At 33.4% G+C, this 27,097-nt stretch overlaps 1 protein-coding gene and 1 pseudogene across 1 annotated transcript; one reads left to right on the forward strand and one right to left on the reverse strand.

Moving 5' to 3' along the window:
* Positions 1-1,832: 1,832 nt before the first annotated feature.
* Positions 1,833-3,086, reverse strand: LOC149143985 (aspartic proteinase nepenthesin-1-like). Its single transcript, XM_089452012.1, has one exon. The coding sequence runs from the start codon at positions 3,084-3,086 to the stop codon at positions 1,833-1,835; it is 1,254 nt and encodes a 417-aa protein (XP_089308138.1).
* Positions 3,087-25,422: 22,336 nt separating this feature from the next.
* Positions 25,423-26,625, forward strand: LOC149143986 (putative protein S-acyltransferase 7 pseudogene; annotated as a pseudogene).
* The last annotated feature ends 472 nt before the right edge of the window (positions 26,626-27,097 follow it).

Below are 27,097 nucleotides of genomic sequence, written 5' to 3' on the forward strand. Positions count from 1 at the left end.
TCTTAAATATTATGAAAATGACTTGTATTGAGATTATGTAAGATGCATAGACAATTAATCAAATTATTAAAATTTCATATTATTCTACAATTTATTGATATTATTATTACTTATAAATATATTAAATTAATAATAATATGAAATATATCTATAATTTTAAATTATTTAAATAAAATTTAAAAAATATTTTATTTTTTTCAATAACTAAATTAAATATCAACAATAATTTGGCTGAATTAACTAATAATCAATATTAACTAACATAAAACAATTTATCTAATAAATATGTTGTAAAATAATTCATTAGAAAAAACATACATCATACCTAATCTATCAATATCAAATACATCTAGATTTTTAAATTATTTTAATAAAATAAAGAGAAACATATTTTATTTTATTAATAAATTAAATATAAAAAATAATTTAACTAAACTAATTAATAATTAATTTATCTAATAAATATATGGTGAAATAATCTATTTGAAAAAAATGGTGTAACTGGGACTTTATTTTATATTAAGGCATGAAAAAAACATACATCATGCTTAATCTGTCCTATTTAAACTAGTGCTGCACAACTCTACATCAACTATACTGTACTTCAATGAGACTTATTATCATGGCTGGCATCGTCTGTTCTCTACTCCTAATTATATAATATAACCTGTTTTTTTCGAAAATGTGAGATAACCTGTCTTCGCAATACCAAACCAACTACATCTACACCCTAACTTGATTATGTCTGGACTACATTATATATTAATTTTATAATTTAATTTTAAATATTATATATTAATTTTATATTAAAAACTGAATGAATTCTCTATATAATAAAAGTGATTACTTTTTTTATTTACACCCTAACTTGATTATGTCTGGAATACATTATATATTAATTTTATAATTTAATTTTAAATATTATATATTAATTTTATATTAAAAACTGAATGAATTATCTATATAATAAAAGTGATTGACTTTTTTTATTTGCTTATTAAAATATTTTATAAAGCTCAAAATTGAGAAAATCAAGAGGAACATACTCTTTGACAAAGAAAATGAATGGATATTGAAAATTCAAGCCTTAGGGTTACAAGTAAGATATGAATTTTTTTTATTTTTTGAAAAAAGAGGAAGGCCATTATCACCATTTAGGTCATTGATAAAATAGATAAAACAAAAGCCACATGCTGCAAGGAAATTGGGACTCTAGAATTTTAGAATCTATTCAAAACAGACACACAAATACCCCTAATGTCATTATAAATAATGCCAATTACTTTCATTAAGCAAAAAGACAATAATTATTTGTTAGTGAATGTTTATAATTATAAAGAACTACTTAGAGTATTGCACAAAATTCAGAAATATAAAGTCCTAATAAGCTTTCTGTCAAATTTTATTATTATTAATAAGGTATACAACTAATTAATAAATTTTAAATTAAAAAACGCTTCCATAAAAAATTACCATAATAAAACTCCAAAATCCAAAACCATGTATTATTTAGTACCAGAAACATACTCATAATTTATGTAACTTTTGTGTTTCCATATAAACAAAAATTTCTGTAATAAAAATATGTTCATCTTTATTTATAAAATAATCCATATATGTAAACTAAATCAATATGACTCCATTCACTCTTTATATGTGAAAAGAAAATATTAAGAGTTCATGGTATTCTTATTCAAAATGTTTGGATGAACCAGGAGAGAAATAGGGATCAAACAGAAGAGGAATATCTAGCATATCAGACTATATATGGATCATGAGGAAATACATAAAACTATATATGGATCAGATCATAGCAGCAGGCCATCAATAGATCAGACTAATTTCTTGCAGGAAACCTGAGTGAAGCCGAAACTATTCATCTCCATGTCATACAATATATAAAAATCCTTCTGCTGATAGTTTCCTAGAATAGCACCAGACTTAGAGAGATCAGCACCAAAAAACGCCAAGCAGTAAGTGTCTGAGGTGAACTGCTTGAAACAATTGTTGTGAGGCAGTATCATGTGTGAGCCACCACTGAAATGGAATGCAAACACAGGGAATTGAATATTGACATTGGGCACACCAGACACATTGTAACACAATGTAAAGTTAGTAGTAGCTTCAACTTGAGGAGCTCTTGGATATCCAATCTGAGAAGCAAATTCACGTTCAATCTGGTTATAGGTTGCATTCGGAAACTTAGTGTAAACAGTGCCCGAATCTATCATGATTCTGCTGATGCCGTTACTGTCAAATGTAGTGGATATATTGGAGGGCAGCCTCAAGGGTTTTCCACCAATACTCACTGCCTCCAGACCAATGTAATAATGAAAGTTGTTATTTATAAAGGGAGTGTAATTCAAAGTCATATTCATCGGAACTGCAATGTCACCTAGGAATAACATGCTGCCATTGTATTGACCATTAAGGCAGTACGCGAATTTATTGCCAATAAGTCCACCCAGCTGGGAAGGCAAAGACAGATTTCCTCTTCCAAATCCTGCAATACCACCAGGAACCTCTGACGAAACCACTGAGCATCCCAATCCAAACTTCGTTATTTGTCCACTTCCCGTTGGGAAGCTCAAGGTCTCAGTGAGTAGATGCCCAGTGGTCGTGCTAGCTCCCGAACCATAGCGGAGCTTATAATCTGGACACGTCCCCGAGCAATTTGCGCCGATTTTTCCGGAACATGGCCCTCCAATTTCGCACACATCCTTGCACTTTGGATCTGCACACTTTACCGGCAGAGCAGACGATGAATTTCTAGGAAGAAAAACGGTGAGGGGTGCCGAGGATGGGCAGTTGGGACATGTATAATTTGGGGTGCAGGCTACCCACACAACAGTACTGCCCGTGTCCATGAGGAGCAATAGATCTTGTGCAGGAGTGCCTATCCATAATTTGATGAAATGCAAGCCGAAGTCGCTGAGGTAGTAGAGAGGCTCCGCTACTCTGATCCCGCGTGTCAAAGACATTCTGGTGTGAAGGGTCATAAACATTCCATTACACAACAATATTGCAGGCCAGAGTTGCAGTGAGAGGATGATCAAGAAGATCAGACTGAACTTGGACGCCACCATTCTAACAATTCTGTCAATAATCTAACAGTGAATAATGTGAATGAAATGGCCAATGGTGATACTGGATATTAATAAGCAAACACTGAATTATTATTTTTATTATCACGAGGAGTTGAATTTAACTGAAAATATTTTAAAATGGATAAAGCAAGGGCATGCCCGTTGGATGCCCCCAAACAACCAATCAAACTAAGTTGGAGGGGAGTGTTATGGCAACGTCGGGGTCTCTGTTACCTAGGCAATATTTAATGAGTCTAGGCGAGTTGGTCTGATTGTCGTTTGCGGGCATCCTTATTCTGCAAGTCATGTATTGAAATAATGATACTTGTTCCTCCTATTCAAAGCTCAAAAGTAAGATTCTCTTACTTTTAATTGAAATCATCTGGTTCTGGTTCAGGTTCAGGTTCATTATCATGTTCCACTAATTTAATATCCATGTTTTTTTTTTTTTTATTATATATATATTTAATTTTTATATAAAATTAAAATATTATACTTTAATTATATATATATATATATATATATATATATATATATATATATATATATAAATAATTCAAAAAAAACAAAATATTTTTTTAATGTATATATGTTTTTTAATATATTCAATGAAATATTAATTTTTATTTTATAATTATATATAATTATGTGTATATTTTATAATTATGGATATATAAATGAAAAAAATGGTTAAAAATTAAAATATTTTTTTATATATCTAATTTTAATATTTCATTGAAATATTACACTTTTAATATAATTTATTTGTTGTTTATAAATATATGAATATGCATAATTTAAAGGTGTATTGTATAAATAAAAAGTTAACCTGTATATATAAATAAAATAATCAAAGATTAAAATATTTTTGTAATTTACATATATTTCTTTAATATAGATTACTAATAAAATACTTTAATAGGTAGATTTAAATAATATTAATATATAGTTAAAAATATATGGACAATGTAATCTATATATAAAATATGTCAATACATAGGTTATGTAAAATGTTTTAATTTTAACTATGTATACATTATATATGGTTTAAAAATTTATGTATATATTATATAAAACAATTGAAAATATATATGTTTTTATGGTTAACACATTTCAAGTAGTCTCACTATTTGAGATTTTGTTCCTTTTTTAAGTATAAGTTGTGTATTTTATATAGTATTAAAATTACAATTTAAATAATTAAATATATACATATACATAGTTAATTAAAAAAAAATTAATATGAAAAATTATGTAATATTGAATTATACATAAAAAATATATATCGACAATGTAGTCCATACATAAAATGTCACAATGCACATGATATGTAAAATATTTTAATGTCAACTACCTACATATTATATATTGTTTAAAAAATCATGTATATATCATATAAGTTTGATATAAGTTTTATGGTTTAAATGTTTGAACTACTCTATATAGTATTAAAAAATATTATATATATATAGAGAGAGAGAAAGAGATATGCAATTTCTTTTTAAAAATGTGCTTAACTTTGATCCCATTTTGGTCTTTTTTAAGTATAAGTTATATACCCTATATAATATTCAAAAATACTAGAGAGAGAAATATACAATTTCTTTTTAAAATTTTGCTTAACTTTAATCCCTCTTTCACCGTGCAAATTTTTTTTTTAAAATAGATATATACTAATATAGAAATAATATTTGACAATGTTCTATATAAAAATGTTTAAACAATAAGATTAATTTCCAATGAATTGATAAAAAAATTTCAAATATGTTTATTATAAAAGTTAAAATTTGAAAAACAAAAAAATTGTAGTAAAAATATTGTTATTATAAAAGTTAAAGTTGGAAACCTAAATAATTTTTTTAATACAAAATTGCAATTAATATATATAAATATGTAATAAATGTTTATACTATGATAATATGACAACATTATATTAATGTAAATAGAATAATAAACTTAAAAAATAAAAATAAAAATATAATAAATTTTAATTTTAATTTTAATGAAGAAACTATGTACTTAAACAAATACAAACGAAAATTTTCAAAACTAATAAATTAAAAAAAATCATTAAAACAAAAATATAATAAATTCTTAATTAATAGTGCAACCCTCATTTCTCATGTTATATAATAAAATTCTTTAATACGGACCCTCTGTGATGTATTTTTATTTGAGGTGGAAAAATGATTTGCCCATTGATTAAAAATACTAGCGTGTGTTAATAAGTTTCATCTTTGTTAACAAGTTGGTCTAACATAGAATGACGAATACATTTGTGACACACTGATGTTTTGTTCATTGTCTAAAATTTATAGATACGTAATATGATTAGATATTCTCATTGCTCAAAAATATATATCTTTGTAAGTAGATGCGATTTGGTTTACTTATTTCTTAAATATATGGATATATGTGAGTAAATGTAAAACTATATATTTGTGGGAGATTGAGGATGTTTTAGTTGTAAAAAAAATGGATTTGGGAGATTGAGGATGTTTTAGTTGTAAAAAAAATGGATTTGTGTGTGAATAAGTTTGATTTGATGTAGAATGATGATTTATATAACAAACAAAAGAAATTATCATGTTCAAAAGATAAATGTAAGACCCTCGTTAGGTTAAAAGTAACTGTTTTTTAGATGTAATTATTATTAATATGTTTGAAAATGAGTTACGATGAGATGATCATCAAGAACAATGATGTAAATAGATAAATAATTTTTTTGAAATGTAGCTAGAAATTGTGGAGGTGCGAATATTGGAGTAAAATATGTTTGTTTGAAGTAAATCAGATTTGAATTAAAATTTATATATATATATATATTCAATTGGAGATAATTATTGAGTTGCATGAGATGAAAGCATGTTTTTTTAGGAAAAACTAAAGAAAATCATAGGCGAAGGGAACAAAGATGCACGACACTACCAAGGCAAAATATGTGGGGAGAATAATGTTAAAAAGACATTATTGAGAATCAATAGAGGTTGCTAATGCTAGGAAAGAACATCATAGCTCGGGGGGAATCAAAATTTGATTCAAAGTTAAGTGGATCGGTGTTTCTGAGCCACATTTTTTTCAGAGTAAAATGTTGGTTTGAGTTTACTATTGCTATCATTATTCCAAATATTGATCACTGGTATGTTTAGATCAATTGCAATATAAGAGAATACTAATTATTTCTACATCATTATAAAGAAAATTACAAGTTATGAGAAAACTCTGAAAATTTTCTATTAGGAAAAGTCCTTCTGTGATTTACTCAGAGTATTCTAAGCACTTATGTATTTATGATTTCTATAGTAAATGAAGGAAAGTATTATTTGACTGTATCTGGATGTATACAAGTTGCATGTGTAAATATGTAGTTGAATTAAGAGAATTGTATGGTTGCACACTTCATATAAGTGTTTGATTTATGTATGTTAAAAGTTATATGCCTTCATTGATCTATTTTAGCAGGTTAAAAATAGTGAAGTTACAGATTTAATAAAAAAAGACTTGATAATGAAATCCTATGTATGTTGGTTAAACTAGTGAGAGAATTGATTTTGTAATGTGTCACGTTTTATATGGTAAGGTGTAATATATCAGAATTGGGAGTGTGATGACATTAATGCTTGATTGAGCAAAGTTCCTAGAAAACTATTTAATGAAATTTATAGCTCTCATTGTGTCTGGCTGGTAAGTTAATTTAATAGAAGAGTGATAACCTAGTAAGTTCTATTACTTCAAATGCAATGTATAACAACCCCGATACACAAGAAGATGTCAAATCATTAAGTGAGAGAAAATTACTAGATTGAATGATGGATGTAGAATTTAATTCTAATCTCACAAAAGCTTGGGAAAAGTGAGAACGAGGCCAATCAAAGAAGCATTTAATAGGTAAATGGAAGCGAAATCCTATATGTTGCTTATGTGATGTAGCATGGCAGGGTAGGAGTATTTAAGGAAAAGAAAACCCAAATGAAGTAACATGAATTTGTGCATCGTTGAGGATAAAATAATCATACTCTATTAGGAACATAGGTAAACATACCATAAGTTCTATATAGAAACCTAGTTATTACATCGAACAAACAAATCTAAACTAATCACCATCCAAGTGGTTTTACATCCATCATTGTGTTTTTATCAAGATCATCAGAATTTAATCTTACCAAAATATAAAAAATGATAAACGATCATTACGAGTTAGATATGGTAATTTCAAAACTGGTACTACTAATCTCTGCTATAAATTAAGCATTTACAAATTAACAGTAAATTGTATGGAAAATACACAAATAGTATAACATTGAAACTTAGAAATAAATGATTCTGTGCATAGCATAGAAGTACAACTATATAACTATCATGAAACAATTATTTTCTCAACCAGTTCAATTATTTCTCTACCAAATTCTCAAATAGTAAGTAAATTGTTCATCTAAACAGGTCTATATACTAACTTAAATTAGGTAGCCAAATATATCACACATGATACCAATAGAGACGCGTAGAAATATTGAAAATTTATCATGAGGCATTCATTGGGGAAATTAGAAAAAGTCCCAGAACTATGGAAGGTCTAGATTAGACACTTCAAAAAACTATAATAAGAGAAACACCATTATTGAAAAGGGTTCAACAAAACCATTCATTGCAATGATAAACCTTGAGCATAATATGTACACGAAATTACGAGTTACTCCAGCTAATTAAAATACTCGAATAGTGCTTCCATAAACAAAGCCATATTTTCTCTACCACAGATGCAGAATTTAACCAATATATTTTCCCAAAAAGAATTACGAAAAGAGTGGGGAATCCCAACTAGCCTATAGGGATATGTTTCCTGATAATGGATTGGAAAGAAAAATACCCCAGTACTGTAAAATTACAACCTATACGTGAGGCAAAAGTACTCGACAGTAAATATAAACAGAGCAGAGCAAAAATTCGATCTAAGGCATGTAAATGTAATAGAATGGCATAACACAAGCAATATCTTGTATACAAAAAATGGGAAAATGGTACCCCCATAAGAGAGGGTTCTATAGAAATGTCCAAAGAAAACGAAAATAAATAACTCACAGTTAATAACAAGTTCTTTACAACTATAGCCCATTACAGGAGACTTGCTTAACATAATACACCCTGGAAACAAGAGAAGTCTCACAACCCTAAAGTAGGGTATAACCCTAATGGGGTCTCGATAATATACCATTGAAAGAACCAGGAGTATATGTGGGTTGGAATCTTACTAAAAATAAATTGAACACCTAATGAACCCAGGAAGTGTAATGAAACCATTAATTTCAACTTTAGAGTTGTAGTAAGGCAACTGAGAAGGAGGAGGTTTGAGAAACATAACCAACATGGAGGGAGCCGAGCGCTACATTAGTAGGTGGGTAACTAGGTTAAACATCACATTTGTTGGATAGGAAGATGTGGAGTACCTACACCTGTCCAAAAACAGGGATAGAGGAGCTAGCGATTAGTATGCATGATTTAATTCAACCAATAAGCAGTAAACCCTTAGCCCTAGCAATAGATAAATATCAAGTATAAACCTACCTATACAAGCATGCATGATAGATATTGTCTAGAGACAGTTGAACCTAGGCATCAGAGAACATAAGAAAAAATGGTCAATGTGAGAAACAGAGTAGTGGGTATGTGTAGAAATCCACCGCTAAGTAAACCGTAGATAACCAGGGAAGAATCTCACTGCGATTTCTGAGGAATGAGAGCAGCTGTGAATGGGACTTTGGAATCCCCACTTTGTAATAATAACAAAAGTGTTCCCCATACCTCTATATTTACAAAGACAATTCAGTCCTACATGTAGGGATTAACACATAAAAACAAATATGATATTTTAATTCAGGGTTTACTTGGATAGAAGAAATATACCTGTAGAGTTTCACTATTTTTCTTTGCTGGTTTTCCCTAGTAACGAGGAAGAGGTACCGATGATAGGTCAGGCACATCACTAGTTTCCCAACCATAAGAGAAAAATTCCATGAAGTGCTATGATTTCGGCTGCAGTTGGTGGAAACCATAATCGTCGGTGGACAAGGAGACAACAACAACCTTCGGTGAACAAAAAACAAGGTTATCAACATAAACCATAGTGGTCGAGCTCCCAACTCTAGCAACAAAGAGTCAAACCAAATGAGGGTATGGCAAACAATGTGCAAGGATAAGGTTTGCATGAAGCAAGGTTCACCATAGATGTGAGACCACGGATTTGGGTCGTTGAAGTCCATATCCCCAACGAGGACAGAGGCCATGTGCCCTGGTACCATATCACATGGGCTAAGGTACGTGGAACAAGCTTGTAGGAGAAGGTGGGTGCGGAAGGACAACTATCATGAGGAGGAGGGTCCACGTAAGGCGTGGGGTGTAATAGTGCCTATGCATCATTAAATCTGAGCCATGAAATTGACTAGTCAATAATATAACCCAATATAAATTAGGGTATTAATTCAATCAACAACAGATTTATAATAACAATAATGTAATGTAAGGGCTCAACAATGGACGCAAATAATATATCCATTCAACAAAGGAGTACACATGATCCTAGCATTAACTTCACGCATAGAACTTTTATAAAAACTTTGTCAAAATTAGCACCACATATAACTGCGAGGAAAATATGAAATATAACACTATGGTGGCCCTAGTATTTCGAACCAGAATGAAGGATTAAACATAGATGGCCAAGGTACAAGGGCACCTAGCATGCACATATGTGTTAACATGGGAGTCATAGCTAGCAATTAGTAGTGAGTCATATATTTAAAAAGAACACATCATGCAACACGTTGAAATCCATGTAAGTAGGTAACAAAGGATTACAATAAGTAATAATCTCCAAACATGTTTCCGCTAATCAGAGCCCAGATTACTCCACTATCCTTGAGAAGAGGCCCCACCACTAGTTATTGTTGGCGTAGGATTAGTATTAAGTGAGAATTTCGGATATTAGTTGGGTTTTTTTGTAGGAAGCAGAGTATTGTTCAATGATGGAGAACTCTCCTCCAACTATTACTGGTGGGGAAGATTTGTATGTTGAGCTGGGGGAAGGCAGAACTACATTACCTTCCATATTGTGGATATGGTAAGGAATCTACAAAATGAAATACTATAGTTTTAGAATAGTAATGAGTGACTCCTCAAGGCAGGTGAGGATCAGGAAAAGCTGATTAAGGACTGGACTGAGAAATACAACCACAAAAGTGTAGAGACAAAGGGGTTAAAAAGGAAAAAGAATGGGACAGAATCTAAAATTTATGAGAGTGGAGAGGAGTTGTATCATAGCTACCCAAAAGCATGTAGGGGAAAGAAGAAAATGGAGTTACAAGGGGAATTTAGGAAGATCAAAAACCCTACCTTTTATGGGGAAAAAGAGGAGGATGCAGAAGGATGGTTGTTGAACATGATTAAGTAATTCGTGGTATATGAATATGAAAGTAATTTAAAGGCATGAGTGGATATTTATCAGTTGTAGGGAAGAGCTGCTCTATGGTTGGAGGGGGTAAAAAGTGTGCAATTATTAGATGAAAAGACAGTTTCTTGGGAAGAGTTCCAAAAAAAGCTTAATTCACGCTATCTTAGTGAGTGCTATTATGATGACTGGGCTAAAGAATTCCATGAATTAACATTGAGGAAAGTGCCTATTGATCAATTCATGGCTAAGTTTATGAACCTGCTAAGGTATGTAGCATACCTTAAGGAGGAGAAGGCCAAAATACATCGGTTCTTAAATTGTTTACCAACTTCATACAAGGAGAGAATTGAGTTTGATAATCTGAAGACTATGGATGAAGTGGTGAGGAAGGCTAGATTATGTTATCAATAATTCAGGATTAAAAGTGAAAGTGGAAAATCATGGAAAAGTAAAGAAAGCGCCAAGATGGGAGGGGGCATGAAAAGGAAAAATCCTTACTACCTCAAGAATTTCGATAAGGATCATCAAAGGAAGAAATTTAACAAAGGGAATGCACCCCCACCTACACAATCATATACAAGTTTGAAAACCATTGAACTGAACAACAAGAAAAATAGCAGTGTGAAAGAAAGGGAACCGTTGAAATGTTGGGGCTATGGAGAGCCACATTTTCTGAGGGACTGCCCACATAATCCCAGGTCTGTTCAGAACATTCAAGTTGTTCATGAGGTAACCATTGTGAATGACATTGCTTGAAATATTCTTAGAATCATCGCAACTTTGGAGAATCGACAAGCGAAGCAGCAACCTACTGTGCTTGAAATTGAACGTAATATACTAAACCAACATGTGTATGTTTTAATTGATCTGGGGGCTAGTTTAAGTTACATCAACCCCCAAATTGTGGAAAAGTGTAAGTTGGAAACAAAAATATTCAGAAACACATGGTTGGTTCAATTAGCAACCAAAACCAAAAGGAAAGTAACCAGTCAAGTAAAACAATGTTTGCTGAATTTAAATGGGTATCCTACAGTGGTATTTTTAAATATCCTTCAATTAGGATGTTACGATCTGTTAATAGGCATGGATTGGCTAGAAAAGAAATTCGTTGTTATAAACTGTCTAGAAAATATAGTTACCTATGTTAATCATAGTGGACACACTAGAGTAATTAAGGGAAAGTCAAAACCAATGTCGGTCTGGAAAATTTTAGCCTTGTAGATGAAAATAAGTTCCAGCAAAGGTTGTGAACTGTACTCGATAAAGGTGGAAATCAATGATCAGCTAACCGAAAAAGGAATTTTAAAGACCTTACCGGTCATTAAATAATTTCCAGATTTGTTTCTGGAAGAAATTCTAGGATTTACCCCATAGTGGCACATAGATTTTACCATTGATTTAGTACGCGTAGTTGTCCCTGTGTCTAGAGCTCCATATCGTATGACTACCCCAGAACTGCTAGAATTGAAGATGCAATTACAGAAACTATTCCATTAGGGTTATATTAGGCACAATATTTCACCATGGGGGGCACCTGCACTGTTGTTAAAAATAAAGATGGCACATTCAGAATGTGCATTGACTATCATCAACTAACCAAATTAACCATTAAAAAAAGGTACCCCCTACCCACAGGGACTTCACTCAATGAACCTCTAACATATCACGTGCGTTCATGGCATATTAAAAAATACCCTTAATTTCACTACATATTGGAAAATACCTCTAAAAATCACATTATTTAACCCCCTACCAATACAAACCCAATACACCTTCACAATTTAAAAACCCCTACTTTCACTAGATATTGTAGGTATCCATTTTTTCATTAACATTTTTTATACCCCTTTATATTTTTTCATTAACTTTGAACTCCATTTTTTATACCTACTAATTAAAAAACCTTCTCCCCCCTATATATCCCCCAATATATTATGTCATTTTTTCTCAATAAATATCCCCCAATATGAACCCACGTGCCATGTTATTTCTCCCAAAGTGAAGCCCCTGTGCCCCTACCACGGATTGATGTTCTATTTGACCAAGTGAGGGGGGTAACAACTTTTTTGAAGATTGATTTGTGAATTGGATATCATCAGTAATGGATAAAAGATGAAGATATTCATAAAATATCTTTTAGAACACGGTATGGTCATTATGAATTTGCAGTGCTACTTGTTGGTCTCACCAATGCACCTGCAACATTCATGCGTTTGATGAATAACGTGCTCCACAAGTATATTGACAAATTTGTATTAGTTTTCATTGATGACATTTTAGTATACTCTAAAAGAGAAGAAGAACACCAGGAGCATCTCAGACTGGTGTTGTAGACATTAAGGAAACATCAGTGTGAATTTTACAAAACCAAAATTCAGTATTTGGGACATATTACCTCCAAAGGAGGATTGGCTGTGGACCCCAAAAAAGTTAAAGTGATTATGAATTGGCCAATGCCAAAATATTTATCAGCGATTTTCTCCTTTATGGGTATTGCTAGGTAAGACCGAAGATTTGTGGAGGGATTTTCAAAACTAGCTTACCCCATTACCTCCCTATAGAAAAAGGGAGTAAAGTTTGAATGGGAAAACAAATTCCAAGAGAGCTTCAATAAGCTAAAGAAAATGCTGGCAACAACTCCTATTTTAAAGATAGAAGATCGAAATAAGGATTTTATGGTGTGTATGGATGCTTGTTTAGAAGGATTGGGGTGTGTGTTATTACAAGACAATGTTTTCATAGCTTATAAGTCAAGAAAACTGAAAAAACATGAGCAGAATTATGTTGTGTATGACTTGAAATTAGTTTTTGTAATACATGCCTTGCAAATGTGGAGGCATTATTTACTAGGGAAGACATTTGTTTTGGTAACTCACCAAATCATTCTAAATTATTTCTCTAGTCAGCCTGATATAAATGCAAGGCAGGAAATATGGTTAGCATTCCTTAGTGAATTTGAATTTGAAATTAAGCCTATTAAGGGAAAAGAGAACAAGATTGCGGATGAGCTAAGTAGGCATGCTCATTTATTGGTAGAAAGTGCAGGGAATTAGATAAAGACAACTTTTGAAGAACATGAGAAACTAGCGGTGCAGCGAGACCCTCAGTATCAAGAAACAAAGATGAAAATACAACAGGTAGGAATTTCGGGGTATGCTTTAAACTCGAAAGGATAAATTACTTATCAGGACAAGTTGTATATTCCCAATGTGTCAGTACTCAAACAAATGATTCTGGATGAGCATCATAAGAGACCATATGTTGGTCACTCAAGATAACAAAAAATGATAACAACCTTAAGGAATAAATTATTTTGGCCAGGAATGACGAGGGAGGTAGCAGATTATTTGGCAAAATTCTTGGACTGTCAACAATTGAAAGTGCAGCACTAACACTCGGTGGGATTATTGAATCCGCTACCCAGAATGGAAGTGGGAGGTAATCTCCATGGATTTTATAATGATGTTGCCAAGGACCAGGTAACATAATTATTCTATTATGGTAGTGGTAGAAACACTAACTAAGGAAACAAACTTTATACCAGTACAATATACCTTTGGGATTGCATAAATTGCTAATATTTTCATGAAAGACATTTTCAGACTTCATGGCATACCAAAAATGATAATTTCAGATAGAGATGCAAAATTTACCTCCAACTTCTAGAAGGCCTTGTTTGGGAGCTTTGGAACTAAGTTAAACTTCCTAATTCATACCACCCTCAGATGGATGGAAAAACTAAGAGGATTAATTAGATTTTGGAGGATCTGCTACAGATATATGTAATGGATAGGCCCACAAAGTGGGAAGATTTTTTGCATCTAGCTAAGTTTTCCTACAACAACAACTATCAAACGTATATTAAGATGAGCCCCTTTGAAGCTCTATATGTGATGAAATGCTATACACGACTAAGTTGGAGCCAATTAGAGGATAGGTTGATTCTTAGGTCGAATGTTTTGCACAAAATGGAATAGACAATGCGAAAAATTCAACAGAACATTAAAACAACCAAATATTGACAAAATAGCTATGCGGAAAAACATAGGACTCACAAAGAGTTCTAGGTTGGAGACCATGTATATATGAGGGTTAAACCTCAGAAGAGTACTCTTTGGATAAGCAGTTGTGGTAAATTAACAACATGATTCTACGGGCCGCTTCAAATTTTAGAACGAGTGGGTCCAGTAACATACGAGTAGGCTCTACTTGGTTAGGTTAAGGTGCATAATTTATTTCATGTGTCCTTATTAAAAAAAATGTACATGACAGTTCTCATGTAATTGATTGGAATCTGTTATAGGTGGAATCCGAAGGAGATTTCCTGCCCCAGCCACTCCACATCCTTGAGTGGAAGGAAACCATGCTCCAGAATCAAGTTGTCGCTTAGGTTAAGGTGCAGTGGAGGCACTTTACACGTGATGAGGAAACCTGGGAAAGAGAAGAAATTATGAAGGAAGCATACCCAGCATTGTTTCAGTGAAAGGAAAAAGTTAATAAACACCAAGGACGAAGTTATTTTTTTCAAGAGGGGGAAGATGTAAGACCCTCATTATGGTAAAATAAGTTGTTTTTTTGTATATGTAATTATTATTAGTATGTTTGAAAATGAGCTACAATGAGATGATCTTCAAGAACATTGATGTCAATAAATAAATTAAATTTTTGAAATGTAGCTAGAAATTGTGGAGGTGAAAACATTGGAGTAAAATATGTTTGCCTCATTCTGAAGTAAATCAGATTTGAATTAAAATTCCTAATATATATTGGGAAATAAAGACCAAGAAAAGTACTGCAGGAGATGAAAACAAGATTTTTTAGGAAAAACTAAGGAAAATCCTAGGCTAAGGGAGACACAGATCCCCAGAAGGCAAGACACTGTGAAGGAAAAATTTATGGGAAGAATAATGTTAAAAAGACATTATTAATAATCAATAGAGGTCACTCATGCTAGGAATGATCATCTTAAATCAGAGGGAATCATAAGTTGATTTAAGTTTCTTTGATTTGGTGTTTCTGAGCCATAATTTTTCCAGACTAAACTGCTAGTTTGAGGTTACTATTGCTATCATTATTATCAATATTGATTGGTATGTTTAGAGCAATTGAAATATAAGAGAATACTAATTAATTCTGCATCATTAGAAAGAAAATTCCGAGTTATGAGAAAAATATGAAAATTTTCTATCAAGAAAAGTCCTGTTGTGATTTACTCAAAATATTCTAAGCACTTATGTATTTATGATTTCTATAGTAAATGAAGGAATGCACTATTTGATCATATCTCGATGTATACAAGTTTCATGCATAAATATGGAGTTGAATTAGGAGAATTGTATGGTCACACATTTCATATAAGTGTTTGGTTTTTGTATGTTAAAATTCTGATGCTTGCATTGATATATTTTAGCAGGTTAGAAAAAGTGAAGTTACAGATTAAAAAAAAAGAGTTGATAATGAAATCCTACGTATGTCAGTTAAACTAGTGAGAGAATTTATTTCCGAATGTGTCATGTTTTATATGGTAAGGTATAAGATATCAGAATTGGGAGCATGATGAGATTAATGCTTGATTGAGCCAAGTTCCTAGCAAACTATTTGATGAAAGTTATAGCTCTGCTTGTGTCTGCCAGTAAGTTAATTTCATTGAAGAGTGATAACCAAGTAAGTTTGATTACTTCAGATGCAATGTATGGAAACCCTGATACACAAGAAAATGCCAAATCATTAGGTGCGAGGAAATGCCTAGATTGAATGATGGGTGTCACGGTTAATTCTAATCTCACCATAATGTGGGAAAAGTGAGAACGAGGTGAATTAGAGAAGCGTTTAGTAGGTAAACTAAAGTGAAATCCTACATGTCACTTCTCTGATGTCACATGGCAGGGTAGGAGTATTTGAGGAAAAGAAAACCCAGATGGAGTAACAGAAATCTGTGCACTAGTGAGGATAAAATAATCATACTCTACCAGGAACATTGGTAAACGTACTGTAAGTTCTATATAGCAACAAAGTTATTACATTGAACAAACAGATCTAAAATAATCACCATCCAAGTGGTTTTGCATCCATGACTATGTATTTATCAATATCATCAGAATTTAATCTTCCCAAATAATTGAAATTTATAAACGACCATTACGAGTTAGATATGGTAATTTCAAAACTAGTACCACTGATCTGTTCTATAAATTAAGCATTTACATATTAATTGTAATTGTATGGAAAATACAAAGAGAGTATAGCATTGAAAAGATAGCAATAGACGATCCCATGTATAGCATGGAAGTACAACTATATAACTATCATAGAACAATTATTTGCTCAACTAGTTCAATTATTTCTCTACCAAATTCTCAAATAGTAAGTAAATTGTTCATCGGAAGAGTTCCACATTCCAGCTTAAATTAGTTACCCAAAGAGACTGCATATGATACCAATAGAGATGCATAGAAGTATTGAAAAATTATCATGAAGCATTGATTGGGGAAATTAGAAGAAATCCCAGAATTGTGGAAGGTATAGATTAAACACTTCGAGAAACTATAATAATAGAAATGATGGTATTGAAAAGGGTTCAGAAAAACCATTCGTTCCAATCATAAACCTTGAGCATAATATGTACACAAAATTACGAATTACTGTAGCTAATTAAAATACTCAAACAGTTCTTCCATAAACAGACACATATTTCCTCTACCACAGGTGCACAATTTAACCAATATATTTTCCCAAAATGAATTACAAAAAGAGTGGAGAATACCAACTAGCCCATAGGGGTATGTTCCATAATAATGGATTGGAAAGAAAAATACCTCAGTATTGTTAAATGACAACCTATAAGTGAGCCAAAGGTACTCGATTGTATAAACAGAGCAGAGGAAAAATTTTCTTTGGGGCATGTAAATGTAATTGAAAGCCATAACACATGCAACATCTCGCATATAGAAAATGGAAAAATGGTGCCTCCATAAGAGAGGGTTTTATAGAAATGTCTAAAGAAAACGAAAAGAAACAACTAACAGTCAATCACAAGTTCTTTACAGCTGTAGCCCATTACAATACGATTGCTTGACTATAAGACCCCGTGGAAACCAAGAGAAGTCTCACGACCCTAAAGCAAGGTATAACCCTGATGGAGTCTAGAAAGTATACCATTCAAATACCCAAGAGTACATCTGGGTTGAAATATTACTAAAAATAAATTTAATACCTAATTAACCAAGCAAGTGTAATGAAAACATTAATTTCAACTTTGCAGTTGTAAATAGGCACCTGAGAAGGAGGGGGTTCGAGCAACAAAAAAAACCTGGAGGAAGTCAAGCACTAGATTCGTAGGTGGGTAACAAAGATAAATATCACATTTATTGGATAGGAAGTTGGGGAGTACCTGCATTTGTCCAAAAACAGGGACAGACGAGTTAGCTAGTAGTACACATGATTTAATTCAATAAATAAGTAGTAAATCCTTAGCCCTAGCAATAGATAAATAGCAAGTGTAGCCCTACCTATATAAGGGCACATAACATAGATTTTCTAGAGAAATTTGAATCTGGGAATCAGAGAACATAAGCAAAAATGATCAATGTGAGAAACAAAGTAGTGGGTATGTGTAGAAATCCACTGCTAGGAAAATCATAGACAACTAGGGAAGAATCTCACTGTTGTTTCTGAGGAATGAGAATGGCTACTAATGTTACTTATGAATCTCCACTTTGTACTCCCAAGGAAATTGTTCCCCAAACCTCTACATTTACAAAGAGAATTCAGTTCTACATGTAGGGATTAATACATAAAAGAAAATATGATATTTTAATTCAAGGTTTACCTAGACAGAAGAAAGATACATGTAAAGTTTCATGGTTTTGTTTTCTGGTTCGCCTTCTAATGAGGAACAACTACCGATGATAGGGCACTTGGATCACCAGTTTCCCAACCACATGAGTAAAACACCATGAAGGGCTACGAGTTCGGTTGCAGTTAGTGGCAACTGTAACAAGCGGTGGATAGGGTGACAATGGCAACCTTTGGTGAATAGGAAACAAGGTTATTGCATAAACCACAGTGGTCAAGCCCCCAACTCCAGCGGTAGAGCGTCGAACCAAATGAGGGCATAGCAAACACTTTGGAAGGATAGGTTTAGCGTGAAGCAAGTTTCACCATAGATGTGAGACCATGGATCTAGGTCGTTGAAGTCACATCTCCCTGGTGAGGACAAGGGCCATGTGCCCTAGTACCATATCACATGGCTTAAGGTACGTGGAACGAGATGGTAGGAGAAGGTGGGTACGGAAGGAAAACTATCATGAGGAGGAGTGTCTAGGTAAGGCGTGGGGAGTAATAGTGCATGAGCATCATTAAATCTGAGCCATGAAATTGACTGGTCAATAATCTAACCCAGTATAAGCTAGGGTATTAATTCAATCAACAACATATTTATAATAACGATAATGTAACGTAAGGGCTCAAAAATGGACTTAATTAAGAGAGTCATTCGACAAAGGAGTACACATGAGCCTAGCATTTTTTTTTTTTTTCTAAGTAAGGCTAAACTATTATATTACAGCAAGAGCAAAGTTACATCATCAAAATTACAATGGGGCCGCGGCCCTGTAAGATTTGTCCTAGGACAGACAGTAGACACCGGAGTATTCATGCCAGGAGTACATAGGACACATGGACAAGAACTTAGAGCAACACTCATGTAGCTAACACATGAACAAAAGCACTTGAAGAACATCGACACAGAACAGAGATAACAGAAAACCGACACAATTACATAGAGACAGAGTAACAGATTCATATATGACCGCGTAGGGAGCTGACAGAGAAAAATTCTTGCTGTAAAACCTGGAGCGCGAGCTGGGCATGTTAATCTTCATCAGTAGTCTGCGGTTCATCTTCCTTCTTGCAGCAGGGAGGCTGGAGGATGGCCTTACCAGGGTTGCGCGTTCCACGGTCACTTGGGCCAGCGCCATAGTCACAAACAGGTTCTCTCGGGCCTGCTCCCGGGTCATGTATGGGCCGCATCATCTCAACAGCAGGGAATTCCATTTCCACCGTAGGAACAATCCCAGGAACACGCGGAGGGTTGGCACGGGGATTGCCTTCCTCATCTTCCCAAGGATTGCTGCAGTGCTCCACAGAGACAGTCACGAAGAAAGTAGAATTGGCTAAGGTGCAGGGAAGGCGGTATCTCACCATTGGGTGTTCCGTATGCCCACAGTCCATTCGCGCTGGAGGTTCCCCTATTCTGCCTCTGCCCGGGGGCCTTCCCCTCGGCCTTCTGCACTCAGAGGTTTCTTCAATTGAGGAAGAAGTCGAGGGGGCTCTTCCACTGTAGCCTCCCCTTCCACTGTAGCCTCCCCTTCCACTGTTACCCCTTCCACGATTGCGCTGCATTCTGGTCCTCTGAACAGGGCGATCAATTCCCCAACGCAACACCACTGTTGGCACAGGTTTACTGCTAGACCGAATCCTAGCCTCCGAATTGCCCAAAGCTGTGGCTGCAGAGCCTTGACCTTCGCTCTCAAAGCTTGAATGAGAGCCGAGACTCTGAACCTCCACCACTTCCTTCGAAACCAGAACAAGAGCCAACGAGAGATGCGGGTAAGTAAGCACTGCCAAATTCTCAGAATCGCAACTGGCTTGCTTGTGAGCCTGCCAATTGCCCCACTCTGCAGCTGCTAAACACTTACATTCGCTCTCAGGGCCAGAATGAGAGCCGAAGTGCTGAACCTCCGTCACCTCCTGCAAGATCAGAACAGGTGCAGATGGGAAATGCGGGAGAATGTCCGAGAGATTGCAGTTATGAAGCGCCATGTTTCGCGTCTCAAGACGCGCCATGAATGTCGACAGGACGCCTCTGTCAACACCCTTAACTCCCTTCCTTGAATGCAGCGGGTTGGTGAATTTATGGTGTGTCCTCCTGGCATGCGTGGCTCGTTCGGGCGGACAGCTGCCCTTCGGACGAGCCTTATGCGCCATATGTCTAGCAACCACCCGCATCCGGGGCACATGAGCCTAGCATTAAATTCAAGCATAGAACTTTGATAAAAACTTTGTCAAAATTAGTACCACATACAACAACTAGGAAAAGATGAAATATAACACTATGGTGGCCCTAGCATTTTGAGCCTGAATGAAAGTTTAAACAAAGATGGCCAAGGTACAAGGGCACATAGCATGCACATATGTGTTAACATGGGAGTCATAGCTAGCGATTAGTAGTGAGTCATATATTTATAAAGAACACATCATGAAATCCATGTAAGCAGGTAACAAAGGATTACAACAAGTAATAATCTCCAACCATGTTGTGGCTAAACATTATCACACAAATATTAACCACAAAAATAAAAATAAAAATTTGAAATATAAGTTGGTTCATGACAATAAAAATGATTACATTAACCATTTTAAAAAACAAACACTATGGAGAGAAATAAGTTTAAAAAACAAACACCATTTAAAAAAAATTAAAATTAAGAAAATAAATTATGTAATGGGTTACCATTAAACTATTACAAATTACTAATCTAAATAAAAAATAAATAAATACTATGAGTGATTTCATCTTCAACAAATTTGAGAATTCCTAATACCTTAGTAGAGTAAGTTTAAAACACCATTAAATGAAGCAGTTCTGAAACTAATAATTTTGTCTTTTTATGTAGAATGTCACCATAAAAAGGTTACAAATTACACATCAACTCAAATCAAATGTAAATAAATATGGTAAGTGATTCCATTTTCAACCAATTTGAGAATCTCAAATTAAGGGCTACAGTAGGTTTCAACAAATTTAAATAAATCCTAAAGTATAGTACACTAACTTCCAGGAAATTTGAATAGTCCAAAGTGGGCATAGTAATTTTTAAAATTTCGATAAATTTAATTAAGAAAAAACCAAAGTAACATAGAGAAAATTAATTAAAAAAATAACTATTATATTGGGATGGTTTATATAATGGTCACTAACTATATTAAATGTTAAATATTGTGATAATTTATATGATTAAGCATGGTCGTGAAAATTAGATTTTTCTTTAATAATATCATTTAAAAAATGATATTTAATATTACAATATGATTAAGGATTAAAACCTGAATATATGTACAAATATTTAAAACCTAAATATATTCTGGATAGAGTATTTTATTTGCTAATAAAGTAAATAGATACTCACTAAGGTGATTTGTAAACCTGACCAATTAATACATATGCCAAAAAGATAGACGGGGAGAGAGAAAGTAAACAAGTTGGGTTTAAAATTATAAGCCGTGTAAGATTCTCGAAAACCCTATAAAAATTATAAATAATGTTGTATATAAGGCATTCTTATAAATAATGTTGTATATAAAGCGAGAAGCATTGCAACACTGAAATCTTTATAAATTTATAAGTAAAGCATTCCAATAAGATTATAAACTAGTAATTGTATCACATATTGCAAACTAGTAATCGTATTATATATTGCAATGGAAATGTAAGTTATTTGTGTGAGGAGTTTCTCTTCTTAATTGTTAGGGTTTGAAATCTAATGAAATTTTGTGGATAACCTTATTCTAGCTTGGTATCTTTTGGCATTCCTCCATAATGGATGTGCACATAAAATCACATGCATTGATTTGAATAGCCTCTGAAAGACTCTTATTTATATCAAATGTTGACAAACTTTTGCGGGAAAAATAAAAGTTTAAACCAATTGTTATGATAATAAAAAACATAATTGGTTGGAAAATATTAAACCTATATTTTGGATCAATCATATGAAAGAAAATACAATAATAAAAACTTAAAAGAATCATGCACTATCTTTCCTCTATCATTGTTAGTGATTTACATTCACCAAACCAACAATCAAGTAATATATATATATATATATATATATATATATATATATATATATATATATATATATAGTCGAACAAAAAATTAGAATATAGGATCTTAGAATAAAACCTTATAATATAGGATCTGAAAACTAAGAAAAACTGCTGAGAAAAATTGATTCAAACATAACTCTAAAAACACATAACAAACTCTAATAATAAGAGATTCTAGATTTCTGACATGCGAGACATAGCAAAAATTAGCAAAAAATTACATCTATCCCAGGAATCCCCAAAAACAAAAAAATTGATGCTTTGAACTCATCTTTCTTATATTATGTCTTTGTTATATGCTTTCTTATACTATTGCTCTCTAATAACTATATAAATATAATATAGGTTATACCATAAAATACATGATATATTGATATTATTTTATTAATCTATATTAATTGCAATGTATTAAAAAATATATATTTCTAAATATAATAATATATTTATATCTGTCATATATGTGAATATAGTATTCATTTACACATGCATATCCCCTGTCGTCAATTAACCTTAGAATATTACTGCCACGTCATCCTCGATTTGATTGAGTAAAAGTCATTTCAGGCCTATAAATTATACTACACATACTTTCCTCAATTTGCTTGTGCAACGTTTACCTTTATTGTTAAGCATTAACCACAAGCAACTGCGAGTTGAAATTAATTGTGTTGTAACAAGAATACCCATGCCCTCAAATCACATCGCGTTACTTTAAGAGTACATTATGCAAATCTTCTCGCTGCGCACGTTTCTGCATCAAAATTTCGACCAATGAGTTGAGTTCATTATATCTCATCATATATCTCATGCCACATAATCATTAGGATTATCCATGGTAGTAGGATTACATTTCATTGATATTTTTCTTGTGCAACATTTACCTTTACTATTAAGCATTAACGACAAGCAACTGTGAGTTGAAATTAATTGTGTTGTAACAAGACTACCCATGCCCTCAAATCACACCACGTTACTTTAAGAGTACATTATGCAAATCTTCTCGTTGCACACATTTCTGCATCAAAATTTTGACTAGTGAGTTGAGTTCATTATATCGTCATCATATATCTCATGCCACATAATCATTAGGATTATCCATGGCAGTAGGATTATGTTTCATTGATATTATGAATGTTCAATTGATGCTATGCTAGTTGGAATAATCGTTTGTAGATTCTATGAATCAAGAAAATGAGGAATGGCGAGAAATTTATGTTGATGATTGCGTTATGTACGATATGGATGACCTATTTGGTTAACTCAGAATTGACATCCCATGTTTGGTTGGTCTTTGTTAGCTATAGATTTTGAAAATATCTGGAAATTTAATTAATAGCAGCGTGGTTAATAGTCTGACTTCAACATATATGTGAATTTATAATGGAATTTATAATTAATTGATTTTTTTTTAAATATTCTTAAAATTTATAATAAAAATAAAAATAACCTCAAATGTTTAAAAATTTGTAAAATATTGTTAAAATATCATTGATTTGAATAGCTTTCAGTTCATAATAAGAATATATCAGTTTCAAAGATAAACTGCAATGGAGCTCGATCATTCACAGAACCAGACTCGGAAAATGAGTTTGGATCTAATTCTCCATTACTCCTGGCCTCACTTGTACCTCCCACAGTAGGATCTTTGGCACTCACTTCCACGAAATGCAAAGTAAACCCAGTCTTATCATCATCGAGAATTGCATATTGATTATCAATAGGGCCAATGAAAGCCCCATCTAGCCCTATAAAAGTGTTCACTTTTTCACCAACAGCTTGCAAGTCAATAAGGTCTCGATATATAACAACCTCATTCGTTGCATCACGCAATTCAAAGACAACCAGAAAAAGATGGCTTTTCACTGTATAGCATGCGCTTTGGATACCGTTCATTTCCCCCAAGAGTCTGCAACTTAGAAACAACATTGGGGAAAGTTTCTTGTATATATTGTACTCTCCAGTCGTAAGGTCATAAGCAGTGATGTTGCATCCATCCATAAAAAATGCCCTAACCGGATAATGCAAAATATGTTGCTCCTTGTTAAAAAAATTGAGATCTAAGTGGAACGGCTGGCACATAGGAATGTCTCTAAGTGGATTTCTTGTGTCTACAATAGTAAGAAGTGGCAAGTGTGATATTGGGCCACTCTTTGCATGTTTCTCCAACAAATGACTATGGAGAAAATGCTTTCGGGCAATATCACTTCTGACTTGCAAATCAGTTTGTGCTTTAGACAAAATCAATTGATTACCATCTTTGCGCTCTGGTTTTATCTCCTTTGATTACCATCTTTGCGCTCTGGTTTTATCTCCTTTGGATAATCACCATAGTTCACTGCAAACTTGAGACATGCATCTGGTTTTATCTCCTTTGATTACCATCTTTGCACTCTAGTTTTATCTCCTTTGGATAATCACCATAGTCCACTGCAAACTTGAGACATGCATCTTCTTCTAGAAGAGAAGAAGCAATTGAAATGGAACGTCATCCACTGCCATGGTAAAAAATGTTAAAAATGGGACGAGTGCTTTGGCATAAAAGAAATTGGTCAAATCTTAAAACACTTGAAATGACTGTAGGTTTGCAGCTACTAAAAAATACCATGAATGGTTAACCTTTCGTAACAAACCTCCTTTGACTCATCAATTGGATTTTCAAATGGAGCCAACTTCCTTCTATGAATTTGAAGAAAGCCTTTCGTAACAAACCTCCTCTGACTCATCAATTGGATTTTCAAATGGAGCCAACTTCCTTCTGTGAATTTGAAGAAAGGAAAAGGTGTTGGCTGCAACAATAATGAAGCCCGCCACACCAAATACCTTTGACACATTTAGGAGGAACATTGCCATCTCGAGCAATGTGTTTTTAAATATGTATCTCAAGTATAGACTGTATTTCAAGTTTATTTAGTTTTTCAAAGATAGAGTGTATTTAAAGTTTATTTAGTTTTCCAAAACTTATAAGCACATTAAATTTTAGTTTTATATAGAATTTCCAAAGGGATGTATGCAAATCCACCTCCTCAGATTCCAGACATGGGGGGTCTAATATGGACCAAACTGACAGCGAGAAGAGAGTATATCAAGCTTGGAAAGGAAGCAATAACTTTTTCTTTACTGGGAGGTTTATATTTGGGCTAGATGTGAGGTCACTAGTTTTGACGTTCGTTCTCATCCTCATTCCAGCAACAATATTCTGTGTATTTGTTGCAATAAAACTTTTGGACAAGTTTTCACATCATGCAGGAGTATCCATAATGGTCATTGTAGTGGTCTTCACAATATATGTTTTGGTTCTTCTTCTTCTCACATCCAGAAGAGATCCTGGAATACTCCCTTGAAATTCACACCCTCCTAAGCCTGAAGAAGGTTATGATGTTTCCAGTTTGACACCAGAGTCAATAGGTGGGCAGACTCCACATCCACGATTACCTCGTACAAAAGATGTGTTTGTGAATCTTCTTTATGTTTGTTTTTTCAACAACGTTGTTGTGCGTTTATGTATTCTCCTTTTGGTGGGTATATATCAAGAAAATTATGGTAGCAGATGATGTTACAGTCTGGAAAGCTATGCCAAAAACACATGCATCAATTGTGCTCATACTGTACACATTCTTTTCAGTTTGGTTTGTTGGTGGACTTATGCTATTTCATCTCTATCTGATTAGTACAAATCAGACTACATATGAGAATTTCAGATATCGGTATGATAGAAGAGAAAATCCTTACAACAAAGGAGTAATACAAAATTTCAAAGAAATATGTTTTACAAAAATTCCACCATCGAAGAATAATTTTTGAGCCAAGTTACAAAATTATTCTACACTGCAAGATACTTCTGCTCCTCCTTCAGGGGGGAACTTTCTCAGTCCTAACATGGGCAAAGGAGGAATTGACCTTGAAATAGGTAATAAGCCTTCATGGCCAACTGTTGGTGCTGAAGCATTGGCAGATTTTGAAGCACATGAAAGCAATGGGGGATTAGAAAACAGAGATGGTTATGAGGACTCTTTTTCTCATTCAAGCTGTACACTTCCTGTGGAAAGTGCAGAGGGAAGAGGTGGAATACATCCGAGGCATTTAAGTTGGGGCCGTAAGAGTGGGAGCTGGTAAATAACACTAGATATTCTTGCCTTGGCTGCTGGAGTTAGTGAAGCAAATCGAGTTAGTGGAGACATCACTCCTCAAGAAACCGATGATTTCTAGTAAGTTGACATGTTTAAAAAATGCATGTTGTAGAAAACTATACATTTATCGATGTGATAAGTTTTTCCTGCAGTTTGAAACTCAACATCATATTTCAAGCAACCAAATACATGCTCTTGCAAAGGGTTTCATTCACCAGTCAACAAGAAATCGATCAATAATGTTCAGGCAAACATGGTCAGTAGTTCCAGGAATAATTTTCAAGATTGTGAATTTGTATTTTAGAATGCAAATTTAAGAAATTGGCTAACTATACCAGAAGAATATCAATACTGCTTACATTCTTGAAAATTACCTTTCATTTAGGTCATGGATGTGCAAGTCGAGTGCTTTACCCAGTACCGGGTTGCTTTTTAAATAAGAAAATTCAAGAAAAGACATTTATGGACAATATTTGCGGCTCCGCATGAATGAAAAATGTGCACAACGTTTCAACGATTGCGAGCCCTGAAAAACCATTGAAATTGTCATT

The sequence above is a fragment of the Pinus tabuliformis genome, chromosome X, assembly GCF_031772625.1.
Source record: "Pinus tabuliformis cultivar Carrire ecotype Pingquan chromosome X, CPIR1, whole genome shotgun sequence".
Lineage (NCBI taxonomy): Eukaryota > Viridiplantae > Streptophyta > Pinopsida > Pinales > Pinaceae > Pinus > Pinus tabuliformis.